The 16,548-nt window shown below is 35.7% G+C and overlaps 1 protein-coding gene across 2 annotated transcripts; it reads left to right on the plus strand.

Annotated features, from left to right (window-relative positions):
• The first annotated feature begins 105 nt into the window (after positions 1-105).
• LOC107662907 (Golgi integral membrane protein 4-like) lies at positions 106-16,320 on the plus strand. 2 transcript variants are annotated; one of them, XM_016453036.1, is made up of 16 exons: positions 106-673; positions 3,603-3,677; positions 3,965-4,014; positions 4,238-4,291; positions 4,426-4,576; positions 4,800-4,882; positions 5,773-5,856; positions 9,508-9,648; positions 9,752-9,991; positions 11,288-11,553; positions 12,524-12,600; positions 12,725-12,789; positions 12,977-13,165; positions 13,403-13,471; positions 13,559-13,645; positions 15,109-16,320. In XM_016453036.1, exons 1-16 carry the CDS (start codon positions 388-390, stop codon positions 15,253-15,255), a joined length of 2,064 nt encoding a protein of 687 aa, XP_016308522.1. In that variant the 5' UTR covers positions 106-387; the 3' UTR covers positions 15,256-16,320. The 2 variants fall into 2 exon arrangements, with proteins under 2 accessions (XP_016308522.1, XP_016308523.1); XM_016453037.1 differs by lacking the exon at positions 5,773-5,856.
• The last annotated feature ends 228 nt before the right edge of the window (positions 16,321-16,548 follow it).

A 16,548-nucleotide genomic window follows, 5' to 3' on the forward strand; every position in this document is an offset into this window, starting at 1 on the left:
TTATTTCCTCGCCTGTTCTGGACATTTTTGGAGACATTCTCAGACACACGCCCCTCCCATCAGAGCGAATCTCTTTTGATTGACACGAACCTTGACCAATCGTAGCAAATGAATGTTTGAGAGGGGCGGGACTTCCTTCAGCTTCATCGCTGGATGATCAGCTGCAGCTCTAGGTGACACGTAACTAAAGGTGCGATTAGGCCTCTCTAAACTTCAGATAATTAGTAAAAAGACCATTTTTCATTATGTATAAAACTTAACAGAGCTTTGACTAAGCACGAGGACCGACTACAACCTACTTTTTTAATCTGCTGAATGTCTTTGGAAAACTTGGCAAAACGTGAGACTTTTGTAAGCACGAGCAACTGTCCACAATTATAATGTTTCATGAGGAATCTGGGAGAGGACGGAGCTGTTTCTATACTGAAGAGTGAAGAGAAAATCATTCCCTGGAAAGTTTCTGTGGAATCCGGGAGAGGAGGGAACATGGGCAACGGCGTGTGCTCCAGGAAGCAGAAGAAGATTTTCCAGTCTCTGTTACTGGTCACGGTGGTGTTTGGGATGATCTATGGTGGGATGTTTTCTTACGAGATGCACAAACAGCTGAAGAGGACAGAAGAGATGGCCGTGAAATACCAGCAGCACCAGGAGTCTCTTTCCGCTCAGCTTCAAGGTAAAAACAAACACACGTCGCCGCGATGACGTCACGACGCAAGGAACGTTCTATGAAACATTGAAACAAGTTTACATTTTTTGCCAAGCGAGCCATGAAACTTTTTTTTTTTACTGAGTGATCGTCCTGTTGGTCCTTTGATTGTGGTGTTGTGGTTTAGTGGTTAAAGCTCCAGAGAGGTCATCAAAAGGTTTAGGTTTCAGTCACATAAAGGAATGTAACATGACATGAGAGATGACATTGTTTGAATACACATTAACTAAATTTCTCAGGTTTCTGCAAGTTTCAAGACCTGTTCGTGAGAATAGAATGTTGCCTACTGGTTAGGAAAGATCTAGGCTGGTAAACAAAACACATAAAATTACGCTGCTGTTCAAAAGTTTGGAATCGGTAAGATTTTTTTTAATGTGTTTAAGTCTCTTGTTCATAATTGCATTTATTTGACCAAAAATACAGAAAAAACTGTAATATTGTGAAATATTATTACCATTTAAAATAATGGTTTTCTATACTTTAAAATATAATTTATTTATGCGATGCAAATCTAAATTTCCAGCATCATTACTCTAGTCTTCAGTGTCACATGATCCTTCAGAAATCATTCTAAAATGCTGGCCATTTAAAAGAAATGTTATAAATTAACAATAAATTGTTTTACATGTATTATTTATATATTTCAAGTTTTTGTCTTGACATCAACAAATATTAATGATTTTTTAGAAAATATTTATTTTTAAATTATTTATGTTTTTATTTAACTTCCTGTGGTAAGAGATTTAGTTTTTTTAGTATTTAATTTTAGAATGATTAATTATAATTTATTATATTTATGAAGTAATTTTTTAAACCTGTGATACTTTTTTCAGGATTCTTAAATAAATAAAGTTAAAAAGAACAGCATTTATTTAATCCTTTCTAACGATATAAGTCTTTATTATCATTTTTATCAATTTAACACATCCTAAAAGCATTCATTTCTTAAAAAAAAAAAAAATGACTGAATGGAATAGAGTGGAGTGGGTTAAGTGTTGAATATTGGTTAAAGATAATCAAAGGATTGTGAGATCAAACCATTTAAATGATTATATAGCAATACACAAATTTCATCTTCTACACACTTGACTAATGAATTTTCAAAGAAATGCATTGCTGCAGTTTGTAATCCTTTTCATGCAAATCAAACAGTGTTTTGAAGTAGGTGGTATTGTGGTGGTGAGGTGTATTTGAAACTGATCAAGAATCTTTTTTTTTTGTGTCTGATACACCCTGAAATCATGTATTGAAATCCAAGAAATGTTTGCTTGTTTCTGTGTGTAGCTACTGCAGTGATTCCCTGCAGGCAGCTGCCGCTGTAGATACTCATTTTTATGCAGAACATTTTGTTGGCAACCAGCTTGTTTCAACATGTGCCTAAAATCACAGTCTTTCATTCTATTGTCCCACAGAGATGGGCTTCGCTGTTTGTCCACCCTTCCAAGCTCAATATGCTTGCTGCTGAAAGGGCAAGAAGAAATGGTCCTTTTCTTGAGATCAAAAGCAGATCTATGTTAAACTGTTGGTGATTAAACTACAGTTTTGTTGCTTTGCCATGTGGACTTTATCAAAATTGAATAAATTTAAATGCTCAGAGCTCATCAATAAGATTTTTACAACAAATATATGATAAAAATAAAATAGTTATATATATAATCGCATCATATGACCCCTTTAAATAAAAGTTTGTTTTATTTTTATTTGTTTATTTTCCTGCTATAAAGACTTTTATAATAAAGATGTGTAATTATTATAGAATTCATTATGCTAAATTATGCATAATCATTTATAACAGTAAGTTTTAATACTTATTTTATATTTTAAGAAATAAATATATAAAAAAAAAGTATTGAAAGTTTTATAGATGTTTATTATATGGGCTTTGGGACGTGAGATCTTTAACCTAACAGGTCTCTTATGTCCTGAGCATATGTGCTGTCCATTGCACAAACGATTTTATTGTACCACTAGGAGGTCTTATGTGGAGACTGTGTTTGATAGTCAACTGTGATTACTTCGAGTCATAATCACTGCACACAGCCTCTTTATAATCAGTATAATCAGTACTTGATGTGTCAGTAATGTAATGATGATTGTAATGGGAGGATACAAGACCAGACGCAAGGGGTCAGAGGACGCAGACCATGTCTTCACTGTAATAGTGTAGTTCAAGCAACAACCTACACTGCTGGACAAACACAAATATGGGGAGGGAAAGCTCAGTCAGGCTTCATTTCCTGTGGCATTTCAGATTTTGAAGGAGGGCTGCTGTGCACATTCACAGCTCATGTTACGGATAAAAAGTCAGTGCACTCTGAGAGCAGCAGGGGTAACCTTTCATTCTGATGCCATTAGTGAGAAATTAAGAGGGTCGGATGTGGCACTCAACGGGTCAGTGGTTCACACAGTGGGAAAAATCTTCAAAAATAGCTCAGCTCACTTTACTTTCTGACTGTGGCTCTGCAAAAGCTTCTGATTGATGTGGGGTTTAGGGCTGCATGATTCTTGCTAAAATGTGAATCACGATTTTTCTCCATGGGAATTGAGATCACGATTCTCACTTTTTCAACCAAAACATTTATTGCACTCAAGTAAAAAAAAAAAAAAAAGCACAGGACTTTCAGTTATAATAAAGTGCTGCTATTGTTGAAGGTGGTGAATGAGTGTTACATAACCAGTGCGTTGATGGCTGTAGCTGCGCTGATTTAGAGGGGATGAGTTCAGAGATTCAACTTCTCAGAGAGAAGTTACCAAGCCTTAAAACACATTAAAACACAGAACAGTGTTGCTAAAAAACTGCCTCTTTGAATCTCTAAGGATGCACTTTTACTCTGAAGTCTGGCTGGATGTCAGTATACCAAAACCAAATATATTTTTCTCTCTTTCTTCCTCTCAGTTGTGTACGAGCATCGCTCCAGGTTGGAGAAGTCTCTTCAGAAGGAGCGTCTGGAGCATAAAAAATCCAAAGACGGCAAGTTTGTTTATAATATATGACAACATCAGTGACTAATAGATGAAGAGGAAATTATGAAGTGTAATGACATCCTGTAGTTTGCATTATGTATAAACTGGTGCAGCCCAAAGCCGCTATGTTATGCCAAGTGTCAAGTTAATAAGATCCTAAGAGCATTTGGACACTTTTATGCCAAACTGAAAATGCATGACTGTCATTGCAGTAGGAATAAAATAACATGCGATAGCATAAACAATATTGCATTTGTCTTGGCTGTAATACTTGTTTTTGCTTTTTCCTCACAGATTATCTTGGGTATAAAATAGAGGCTCAGCAGTCTCTCAACCAAGAAAAGGTATATTGTTTTGAGATCTACGGCATAAAGGATGAAAAACTTGAATTGTGAAATGCAGGAGAAGCTTTGCACTGCAGTAAAATGCTCATCTGGTTGTTTGTATGAGAATGGCTCATATGTTTCTCGAATATCACGGCCTGTGGCTCTCTGGCATGGCATTTAGATGCGCAATGATGGCGTGCATACAAAATGACAAGGTCTGTTTGTATTTGTTTGTTTACAGCAAGATTCCAGCGTCAGGTTTAATTCTCTGCACTCCCAGCATCAGATTTTGAAGGTCAGTGGAAAAAACACATCTACATGCTTGTTTTCAAAAATGATGTTTGTGATGTACTGTAAAATATGCATGTCTTTTCTTCCCACAGCAAACACAAATAATTCACTGTTGTGTGTGTGTGTGTTTACCATCAGAACCAGCACGACGAACTAAAAAAGCAGTATTATGAGCTACAAGAGCAACATCAGCTGCAAGAAGATGAACACAACAAGGCATTAGATGAACATAAACAGAGACTCGACCAGCTTCATCAGACTAAAGAGTCGGAGATTTCTAAGATCAAAGGTATTACGTTCTCACCATCTTTCTCTTAGCAGTCACATAGCAACACCCTTGCATCCTTCAACTAAAAGACTCATGGTGGTGTGTTTTGCACAGGCAAGGAATGTGAACATTAATTTTGACCTGTGCATCCCATAGTCATTTTTCAAACCGACTGGAGTCTGTATGGTGGAATTACAAGCTGTGGTCATTTCAGCTGACTCTCTTTTTCTCTTTTCTTCTCCAGAAAATATATTGAACCTACGTGAGGAGAACAAGCAGCTGAGAAAAGCTCATCAGGAAGTCTATGTGCATCTCCAGGACACCAGGGTAATGCAAAAGCACTATGAGTTTTGTTTTATACTAGCACAATGCTTCAGCTCTAAAGTAAAAGCTCCATCTTTTTAGAGCAATAGTACAAAATACGTGTTATGGTTATTAGTATAATTAAGCCATTGGTACCTTTTGCCACAGATGAATGGATGAATCTTGTGAAGTCAAGATATGTCCATTATGGCAGCCCTAAAATTCACCAAAAATAAATACAAATTAAATAAAATAAAGAGAATGAATGAATGAATAAATAAATACATAAATGAAAATTAGAAAATACTGTATATTTTGCATGAAGAGACTGAATTCTTTTAGAAGACTATTAGAATTTTTTAATTTTTAATGTCAATAAAATGCACATTCAAAGCATGTCGATATAAAAGTACATAGTTTTATTTCATTACTGTATATTTAATTAAAGTGTTTTTTAAATAAATATAATGTAATATAAATAAATATATTTAAATATTTGTAATTAATTCAGCACAGCAGATGTTACAATGATGTAATTGTTACTGTGCTTATAATTTAAAATTTACAATTTAAATAATATTTGATTATTTTAAAACATTACAAATTAGGTAGGAATTGTGCCTAATTGTTATGATTATGAAATAATTTCACATTGCAAAAATTAAAAATCCTACTTTTTTTCTTTATGCAAAATATATACATGCATATATTTTTCTTTTGATTTTTGGGTGAAATTAGCCGCAAATGTTTTGAAAATTTTGCATGAAATTCACCCAATTAGAATTTATATTTAGCCATGATCCTTGGTTTCTTGATCCATCTTGTTGCACTTCAGTTGCACTATCCATACTTGCATTCAGTGTGGTTGTCCTAAAAGCTTGTATCTGTGTTGCCTGTGATGGTCCTTTTTGTAGCAACAGCACAAGAACTTAAAATCTACCCACGACCAGCTTGTGTTGACCCTGGAGGACCACAAGAGTGCGCTGGCTGCAGCCCAGGTCAGGGTGTGTGTGTGTGTGTGTGTGTGTGTGTGTGTGTATGTGCTTTAAGCAGGTGCAGGAGTGTGTGTTTGCTGTGCATGCATCCTACTGACCGATCAAACACTGAGCAGAGCATATCCTGTGGGAAATACAAGTCTAGTTTCACATAGCTCATGTAAGCAGCTTGCAAATGGCATGTATTTATTTCTGCACCCATATTAGCAGGTTCCAGTAGTCACTCTGTGTGTGTAAGCAAAGCACCGCTGTGTATCAGATTTGTAGCTGAAAGCAGCATTTCAGGACTGACCCTATTTTTGCTGCACAAGCTAATTATTTGCTAAACTTAGCAGAAAATATGGTGAACATGAGCTGTAAACCTACTTATCAGCATGATCTTTTGCAATATTTTGCACTTTAATAATTACTGTTATAGTTGCCCCCGGTTATACACGTATACTAGTCAAGTATACATACTATGTGTTTAATAAAAATAAAATTATTTGCATACTTTGTATGGTGAAATTTAATTATCACAGAAGCTCAGCAAATTGAAATATTGTATTTTTTGTACAAACATACACAAAATAATTGTATTCATGTTATTTTAGTATCATTAAGATACAATTGTAGATTTAAGAATTTTTTTTATTAATATCAGTTTTTTTCAGTTTTCATTTTAAATTTAGTTAATGTTTTATTCATTTTGTTAATTTGTGTTGTTGTCATTTTAGTAGTTATATATATATATATATATATATATATTAATTCTTATTTCAGTTTTAGTTGTTATTTTAGTATATCAAGTTAAACTAAATTAAAATGAGAAATGCTGCCTTTCCAATTAGCTAAAATAAAAAGCTGTTTATTTATTTTATTTCATTTAATATTTTTTTTTATTTTGTTTGTTTATTTATTTTATAGTATTATGTAATTAAATATTTATTACAAAACTGCATTTTTTTGATGTTTTAGTTTTAGTTGACTATAATACCTCATATACTGTATATATATAATTTTTTTTTTTGCTGGAGTCATGATTTTGTACCGTCCCTATCCAAAAACACCAATAAATAAATAAATATGACAGTGAAAATGTAAATTCAAGATAAAGGAAATGTCAAAAATATTTCATTTAATACCAAAAAGATTTTTTTTGTGTGTAATTAAATTATATTACTTTATGTATGTATGCATGTATGTATTTTTATTTATTTTGTTAATTTATTCATTCCTTTACACAATATTTGTGTGTGCTGTGTATTTTCATGCTTAACAACATAAACAAAACTCTATTGGCATTTACTGTAAGCTGCAACAATTAAGATGCATTTCCTTTGCTATTTGCTTGAGAAATGTTATTTGTATGGCTTCGTCTATGAGGTTCCTTGGCATTTAGGATAGGCAGCAAGTCAACTCACTAGGTTTTGATGCAGAGCTAATATGTTAACCCAGAAATTATTTTATTTTCTGCATAGCACTACATATCAATTATGCAGCAAAAATGCTGTCAGTGTGAAAGCTGCACCTGATCCTGCTGATGCTGTTAGACTGCAGCGCCGCTTGCGTGAGCTGTGTCAAACAGGCCTAAGCCTGCATTTCAAGTCCGGTCGCATTCCACAAGGCCATAATGATCTCTTGCACACTCTCTCTTTCTTTCACTTGCTCTACAGAACTTCTTGCCCTGGTTTAATATGCAACAATGTGCATGACTCTGATAAGCCATACATGCTGTACTTCCTGTTTACTCACTCTGTCTCTGCGGCTTTGTGAAAGCAGATGTTCAGATACTCGTTAATTAGGACTGTCACTATCTGCTTTCTCAGGATGATAGGGAAGGATGCTGGGAGGCAGTGGGTTTAGCGTGTGTGTGTGTTTGCACTTGTTCTCTTTTCAAACCCACACATTCCGAGTGTTATTTTCCTTCCATATGCTTCCAGCACTTGCCATTCCACCAGAAAAGAAAAACAGGTACCCTAGTGAAGGAGAAGTGGGAGAAAAAAAGGTTATTGCGTATGAATTGAAGATGATAAAACATTAGTATGGTTTAAAAGTGATGTTTTGACATCATACATTAGCACTGTTCGAATAACAGACCCAAATTTTTAGTTGTTACTTACTTCCTGTGTAGCTCTTCCCTCTAATTGTTTTTGCACCTATTCAAATTTTGCAATTTGAATAGGTGCAATTTTGAAACCAGAGCAAAAAAAAAAAGCTTTTGAACAACCGGCTCGCAGTTAATCGTTACATCCCTACTGCACACATCTGAATATTTGGGTTAAACTGTTCTGGAACTGTTGTAAATACAACTTAACCACTGATTTGTAGTCGTGTCCTCTTTTGGAAGACCAAAGTAGTTTCGCTTTCACAACGAAACACAGCGTCCTAGCGTGAGGGGAAGCCCCGGCTTAGTGTGAGCTGAGGCTGGGCTAGAGTGAGCTGAGGCGGCGGGGTCGAGAACGGCGCGCCCGGCGGATCCGACGAATGAGCGGCAACCACATGTGACGGACCCCGGGCTGGATTCCGCTTCGTCCACGGTGAAAGTTGATGTATTCCCTCAGCGACCAGCACAGATCAGCTCCAGGCATGACGAAGCGGATATCGTCCTCTTTTGGAAGACCAAACAAAGTAGTTTCGCTTTCACACCGATGCACACAGCGTCTTCACGACATGGCTGCAGCGTCAACAGCAAAACTACAGTGAGACTAAAAGTTACGCCTTCTTTCTTTGCGTGAACATTTGGGTGGCGTTATGCAAATCTTCCCACATCGTGACGTAGACGTGGGGGCGTGTTAGAACGAGCCGTTTTAGGTAGGCGTGGCTGACTCTGAACTTTTATAAAGAATATCTCTTTGGATTTGAGACTTTAGTCTTTGCAACTTTACAGATCTTCTTTATGCACCAAGAGCTTGTAACACTCCAAAGAGAAAGGAAAAATTGAAATCGCATCATATGACCCCTTTAAATAAATGAAAATCAGGTCGTTTTGGAGTTTTTTTGTTTCAATTAAATACATTTTGCTTTTAAGTTCTAAATAAAATGCTTTTGAACACATTCTTTTTTTTTAAATAAAAGTTTATATAAATATTAAATAAATACATTAAATAAATTTAAAAAACGTGGTTTTGTAGTATTTGTTCAATTAAATACATTTTGCTTTAACTTTAAATTATATGCTTTTTAACCCACTGTTGTATAAAAATTAAACGATTAAATATTTATTAAATATTAAATTTAAATTAAAACCATGTAGTTTTCTAGTATTTGTTTTAAATTAAAGTTCGTTATAAGTTCTAAAAATATACTTTTGAACACATTTATTTTAAAACATTCTTTTAAATGTTAATATAAATATTAAATTATTAGATATGTAAATAAATTGAATGTAGTTTTCTAGTTTTGTCAATTAAATACAGTTTGCTTTAAGTTCTCAATGAATTATTCAAGTAATTATTTATATAGATTGCGCTGGCTTTCATTCTGTTCTTGGTGTTTTTCACTGATAATGGTCTTTAATCTCTCTTTCTCTTCTGCCTTATGTCAGGATCTTGATTTCAGCTTGCTGTGTTTGTGGCCTGTTTCAGCTAACCACCAAACATTTCACCAGTGTATATAAAGCTTAATTCTAATGTGTTATATTGTACTAATGTGGTTGGTCTCGATGTGTTCCAGGTTCAGGTGGATGAATATAAACAGCTGAAAGAAACGCTCAATAAAATGCCCAGTTTGAGACATAAATCTGCTCAGCTGGTCCAGCCGGTCCAGAACAGGAACGCAGAGGAGCCCCATCAACCCCAAGATGCTCAGCCAGAGGTATTGAAGCTGTTTACCCATCATACATTCAAAATTATTTTTTCTTTTTCTTTTTTTCAAACCACTCATGTCACTGAGATCTGTCTCATGTGGATCTCGTCAGGCAGAGAAACATGACGAGGTTCAGAAGCCTCAGTCGCAGCACAGGGAGGAGGATGGAGAACTGGGAGGAGCTGAGGAGAGGAGGAGAGAGCTGGCAGAGGAGGAGATGGAGCAGGCAGGGCTGCCACAGAAACTGGAGGAGGAGTTTGATGTGGCACATATAGAAGCGGAGGAGGAGGAGCCACAGGCCAACCAACCAGATGAAAACGCACTGGAGAGGGAGCAACATCACGGTCATGAGGTCAGAACTCTTCCGAACGCAAACATTAGACCAGAGATGCCCAAACCAGGGCCCACGGGCCAAAGTTGTTCTGTGATGATTTGGCCAAATCTCAAAAGGGGGAAAAATATGAGGAAAAAAAACAACGACAAAAAAACATTTAAATAACATCTGTGAATGCATTTGCAAGTACTTTAATATATAACCTGATTATTTGCAATAATTAGTAAGAAAGCAGTCCATTGGTTGGCGGTTAATTTTAGTATTTTGAATTAACTTTTATTTTTATATTTTCAGTTTTCATTTTAATTATAGTTTAAGGTTTAGAAATTGTGTCTGATTTGTTTTTGCCATTTTTATTGGTTATTAGTTTTTTTTTATTATATATATATATATATATATATATATATATATATTTCTATTTAGCTTTAATTTAAAATTTTTATTCAAGTTTTAATTTTAGATTTTTTTTTATTAACTGCCAAGGCAATATTTCTAGTTTAAAGCTTTTTTTTTTTTTTATTATATATTATTATTATTATTATGTTTCACATTTATAGGGAAAAAAACATAACTTTTTTTTTTTTTTTATATTGAAATGTAGAGAATATAAGTAGATTTTAATATAATGTAACATTAACTTTTGGCCAACAGTCCTCAATCATGTTTGATTTTTTGAGTTTTGGCTCTTTGTAGTAAAAAGTATGGGCACCTCTGTGTTAGACAGGTTACCAATAAACTAGCATGCCTACATCACCGTTCAAAAGTTTGGGGTCTGAAAGATTTTGGAATGGTTTAAGTATCTTAATCTCACCAAAACTGCATTTATTTGATCATTACTATTACTAAATTTGATATTACTATCATTTAAAATATAGATTTTAAAATGTAATTTATTCCTGTTATGCAACGCTGAATTTTCAGCATCATCACTCCAGTCTTCAGTGTCACATGATCCTTCAGAAATCATTCTAATATGCTGCTTTGCTTTAAGAAATATATTTGTTCCAAAAGGTAGGCAGCCAGATAATGCTGTTTTGTAAGATACCTTATTTTCAACTAAATTTGAAAGGCAAAAAAAAAAAATATTATAAATGCATTTTATTCTGTGACGAGAAGTTCCACTAGAAAACAGTTCAGTCTCATTAAATCGTTATTTCATGCAATATTCGTGTGTGCTATATGTTTTTATGATTATTATTATGAATACTGAGTTGTCATCTTAAACAATCCTCCATTCCTGCATTGTCCTCCAACTCAATCTGCATTCTGTTTGCTTCTCATTGTAAGGCCTTAACTCTTCTGTTCTTCCCCCAGGTGGCGCCAGCTGAGGCTCGTGTGCAGCACACGCAGGTGGAGCGGGTGAAGTCAGCGTATGAACAGCAGCAGGAGCAGCAGCGTCTGGCTGCACAGCTGGCGGAGGAGCGCAGACAGCTGCACCTGCGTCAGGAGGCCCTGCAGAAACAGCAGCTGCAGCAGCAGAAGGAGAGAGAGGAGAGGCTGCGTCTGCAGAGAGAGAGAGTGGAACAGCACAACAGAGAAGCTGATCTCAAAGAGCAACAACTCCAGCAAGAAATGCTTCGGTCAGTGACCCTGAGACCCTAAGTTAAGCAGTTATGAATCGATTTTAAAAAGTGCATTTTTATTAGGAATATTGAAATAAAGCAAAAAGCTGAGAGATTGTTTGTTGCAGTGATTTTACCACAGTTTTAAGAGTTGTGGGCATCAAATCATTGGAATGGTTGCGACAACAATTTATTGTATAAATAATATACATGAAATGAGTCAAAGATGAGACGTCCACATCAAATAAAATTAACAAAAGGGATTTTATATACATAAAAGTATATTAAATGCAAGTAAAGTGACTACTTTAATGTTTCAAACCATTTTTGTGAATATAAAATAATATGGGTGAAGTAATGTTCCATTGTCTTTCAGTGCAACAAATATATTTATGTAAAAATTAACATATTTATTCCAACCTGTACTTATTAAAATATATAAAAGAATAAGTTCTCATACTAAATATCATATTTTAAATAATTAAAAACTTCTTGCTGACAAATGGGTAAAACCTGGTGGTTTGAAGGATAGTAGCAAAGATTGGAAAAGATATAAAATTACAGTTAATCAGTTTTTGGGGGCTGCACTGTGATCCTTAAATAGAGTCTTTTAATGTCATCGAATGATTCTTGTTCTATATGAACTACACTGAATGTCATTTAGTGGGTGTCTTCTGTAAATCATGGTAGAAATGTATGATAGTTCTTATTTTTTGCTGACAAAAAAATAAAACTAAACAGAACATGTTCTAGTGTACGGAAAAAAAAAATTAAAGCTGTATAAATTTTTTTTTATTGTTTTGATGCTTGAAACCTCCTTTTCATCTTTGATCCAAATGAATAATAATAAATGAAAATCTGAAAAATCTGTTCCAGCAAGCATCTTTCTGCATTAATGGTTGTGTGTTTTACTGTTCTTTTCACAGTGATCTAAGCCAGGAAACTAATGGTTTATTTTATAAATCCTTTTATTTTCTGTATTTATCAGGAAAAAGGCACAGTATGAAAACATGGATGCTGATATAGTCCAGGGAGAAGAAGAGCCACAGATAGCTGAGGAGAAAGGTGACAGCTGATGTGCTTTTACATCATAGCAGTGTTACTTTTACTCAAAAAAGTGACTTCTTCAATGTTTGGTACAGGTTTATTAGCTTTGCATTATATTTGTCCATTTCTCTGTCATTTGTAGAGGTGAATGTACACCATGAGGAGGCGAGGCAAGAGGAAGCAGACCATGTTCATCATGAAGATGAGGTGTGTTACCTTATGTTATTGTAAAAACATATACATGCACCAGTATAAACAGGGCTAGGTTTACTTTATAATGTATAAACTGCATAAACTAACTTTTCAAGGACCTTGATACAGACACTGATCATTTTTCAAAGATATTTGTTTTAACACAGTGTGTGTAATGATGATAAATATGTCGATCTTACAGCGACCTGTAGAAGCGGAAGTTGATCCGGAGGACGACCCCAACAACCAGGGGGAGGATGAGTTTGAGGAGGCCGAGCAGCATCGGCCCCATGAGGAAGAGGATGAGGAAGAGGTGGCACCCGTTGGCCACCCTGACATGCACCTGGCTGTAGAGAAGCAGCACCAGCCGCCCGCCGAAGAACAGCTGGTGGTAAGTGACAGAGCATATGCAGCTGGTGTTTCCAAACCAGTAGACACGATAAGTTTCTAGCACCATGTTTAAAATGCATTTGGAGCGATATTGTGATTTGACTGTGGGTGAAGATATACAAAAATAAAAAGGTGTCAGAAAACAGACTTAGGAGGAGTATACATTGATTTAGTTTGAGAATTTCCCTGTTGTTGACATCTGTGGGTTATTTATTATGCAACTGTGTGTTTTGTGCAGATGGCTGGAAACCCAGACCAACAGGAAGATGCTCTGGATGAGCAGTACCAGGAAGATGGAGATGATGAGGTCGGATAGCAAGTGCAAATGCACACAATCCTAAAACAAATAAGAATTGTTATTTGTTCCATAACTGTAATGGCTTTCTCTCTCCAGGCTCAGGATGAGCTGGTAGATAATCAGAAGCGTGAGGCAGTGCGGGAGGAAGAGGGAGACCCGTATAATGAGGAGAATGGAGAACAGGTACAGAAGTCAAGTCACCTTTATTTGTATAGCACTTTATACAATACAGATTGTGTTCAAAGCAGCTTTACAGAGTCAAACAGGAAAATAGTTTGTCAATAATGCAAGAGGACAATAACAAACAGTCCATTTTTCAGTTAAAGTCAGTTCATTGATGATTCAGTGATGTCATCATCCAGTTCAGCACTCTTCCAATAGTGTCTGTGCAATCAGTCAAGCGTCCCCAACTAAGCAAGCCAAAGGCGACAGTGGCAAGGATCCAAAACTCCATCGGTGACAGAAATGTCTTGGGAGAAACTAGGCTCAGTCGGGGGGCAGTTCTCCTTTGGCCTGACGAAACCAGCATGGCGTGGTTTAATTCCAGGCTGCAACAAAATTCTGATAGTGCAGAGGACTCATCTGGTTCCAGTGGTTTTGTCCTGATGGCTGTCTCGTTGACCTTGGAATGAGAATGAAACAGACTGATGTTAGCGTAGATGCCATTCTTCTTACAATATAACGAGTACATCGGGTGTTATGGGAAGTGTTCCCGGTTCCGGTTGGCAGCAGTCTTTTGTGATTGTAACAAGTAGTTGAGTTTGCAGCTTTAGCTATATGGAGTATTCACAAGACTAGGTAATGATTTTAGAGAAGATTTATATTTTGAGGCTTGTTGAGAAGAGGTGTGCTGTTAGGTTTTACACCTTGCAACAGTGCAAAGCAACTGCTTTAAAAGAGCACACTTTAACAACCTAATAATGCTCTAGTTATATTGATTACATCACATATTATATACATTATACATGATTATATTGTATATATTTTTAACTGGATAAATATTTTATTTATAATGGGTACTAGATGTCCCACTTTGACAGTAAAGGTCTTAAAGTTTGCCAGTAATGTTTATGCATGTTTGAGGAAGAAATTTTTGTGTTTTAATATTTCTTCCTTTTGATTGTGTACCTTTATTCAGGTCAGTAAAAAATGTTTTTTCTGCAAGGATGCATTAAAATGATCAAAAGAGACAGTAAATACATTCGCAGTGTTACCAGTTGTATGATGTTTGATGAATTGAACATTCAATTCATCAAAGATTCCTGAAAGAAATATATTACGTCTGTACGTTTTCACTTATTCTTTTGTACAAGCTGCCACAGTAACTGTAGCCTGCTGGCAGCGCCACAGTTGGGTGAGTCAGATCGATTGCAGCATCCTCAACGGTGTCCAGTTACTGCCATGAGTCCAGCTTCACTTTAAACATCTCTCCCCCTTTTTCACCTCATCTCTTAGATTCAGGGAATGTTTATCCACATCTGTGCACTTTTAAATGGAAAGGTCACCCAATATTAAAAATATGTCATCATTTACTCACCCTCATGTTGGTCCAAACCCATCACTTTTTTTTTCTATTAAACAGAAATTTGAAGTGGTTAGTAGCAAGCAAACATGTTTGAATATTTTCTTTTTGTTTGTCTGTACAGGAAGAGGCCAGAGATCAGGATGTAGCGGTGAAGCAGGATAATCAGCCCGCCCAACATCCCAATGAGGAGAACTATGAAGAAGAAGAAGAGGAGGAGGAGGAAGACAACAACGGTGATAAACCGCCCAATCGCAGGGCAGAAATGTGAGATGATTGAAAGCAAGGACAGCCAATCGCTGCCACCTGTTTGGATTGGGTTTCCCACCCCATCTTCTTAAACATTGTGCCGGAAACGGTTCTGTTGCGTTGTTCAGATGAATAGGAAACCGGTTTCACTTCCGGTCTGTGTGACTCTGAAACCGAGATGCGCCAAAACGCCCAACCACTTACAGACCAAACCCCCTGCTGTCTGCCTTTACTGTACATCTGTCTGTCATTTCTTGTGAGTAACTTCTGTTTAAATGCTCTTATATCTTGCGTTTGATTTCTTCGACTGGACGACAGATCTGAAAGCACAGATTTCAACCACCAGAAACCCTTGCACTGAAAGTTTTGCCAAGTGCCTTTTTTTGATCAGTTGTGCTCCACATTCAAGATATATTCCATCTTTGAAATAAAACAGCCTTATTTTAATAGTTAAGACTGGCAGCAGTCACCAATCAGCGTTGAATCCTCACCTGGCCCCACCCAAACTTGGGGTGTTAATTAATCCATCTTATCGATGAATAATGCAGGATGGGTTTGGGAAGATGCTTGGGTCAACAGGAATGTTTACATGTAAGTCAAGCAGATGACTGTAGCTGTCGAAAGCTGAAATTTTTAAAAGTTACTGTATGTGCTTATTTACCATAATTGGATTATATGCTGCCTAGACGGGAACCAAAGTCATTCAGTTAAATACTGATTTTCATCTGCTTTTCACTAAGTGCCTCACAGAGATTATATTATACTTTGTCGATTGTCTTCATTATGGAAACACATTTTTATCTTTTTTTTGGACCTGCCAACTACTATTCTAGTATAAACTAGTACTAGTATTCTACGTGCTACTGGACCTGGTCCTCTAAGTCTTTTTGTCACTGTTAGTCTTTAACACAACAACAGACAGCAGAGAAATTAATGGCACATTGGAAATGAGAATTAATGAGACATAATATTCACATGTAGAATTTGAATATGTGACGAGTAAACTTACTTAAAATTATTTGTTCTGAATGTATGCTAAATCACTACAATATTGAAAAACTGTATTTATTTTGTCTTGTATTTACTTTTTTTTAATCAAGAGAAAATAAGAAAACAAGTAAAAATATTTTCCATAAAGAAAATTAATTTTAATTAAATTTAGGTCTGCTTTAGGACCATTAAGAATCGTTGCACTGCAAAAACATTTTGCCTGAATTACTGTAATGTAATTTTATTTATTTATTGTTCAATTACTGAAATCAGTTATCAATTAAAGCCAGTACAATACAAATTCACATAATAAATAAATTATTTC

Source organism: Sinocyclocheilus anshuiensis, unplaced genomic scaffold (assembly GCF_001515605.1).
Source record: "Sinocyclocheilus anshuiensis isolate Anshui unplaced genomic scaffold, SAMN03320099.WGS_v1.1 scaffold739, whole genome shotgun sequence".
Lineage (NCBI taxonomy): Eukaryota > Metazoa > Chordata > Actinopteri > Cypriniformes > Cyprinidae > Sinocyclocheilus > Sinocyclocheilus anshuiensis.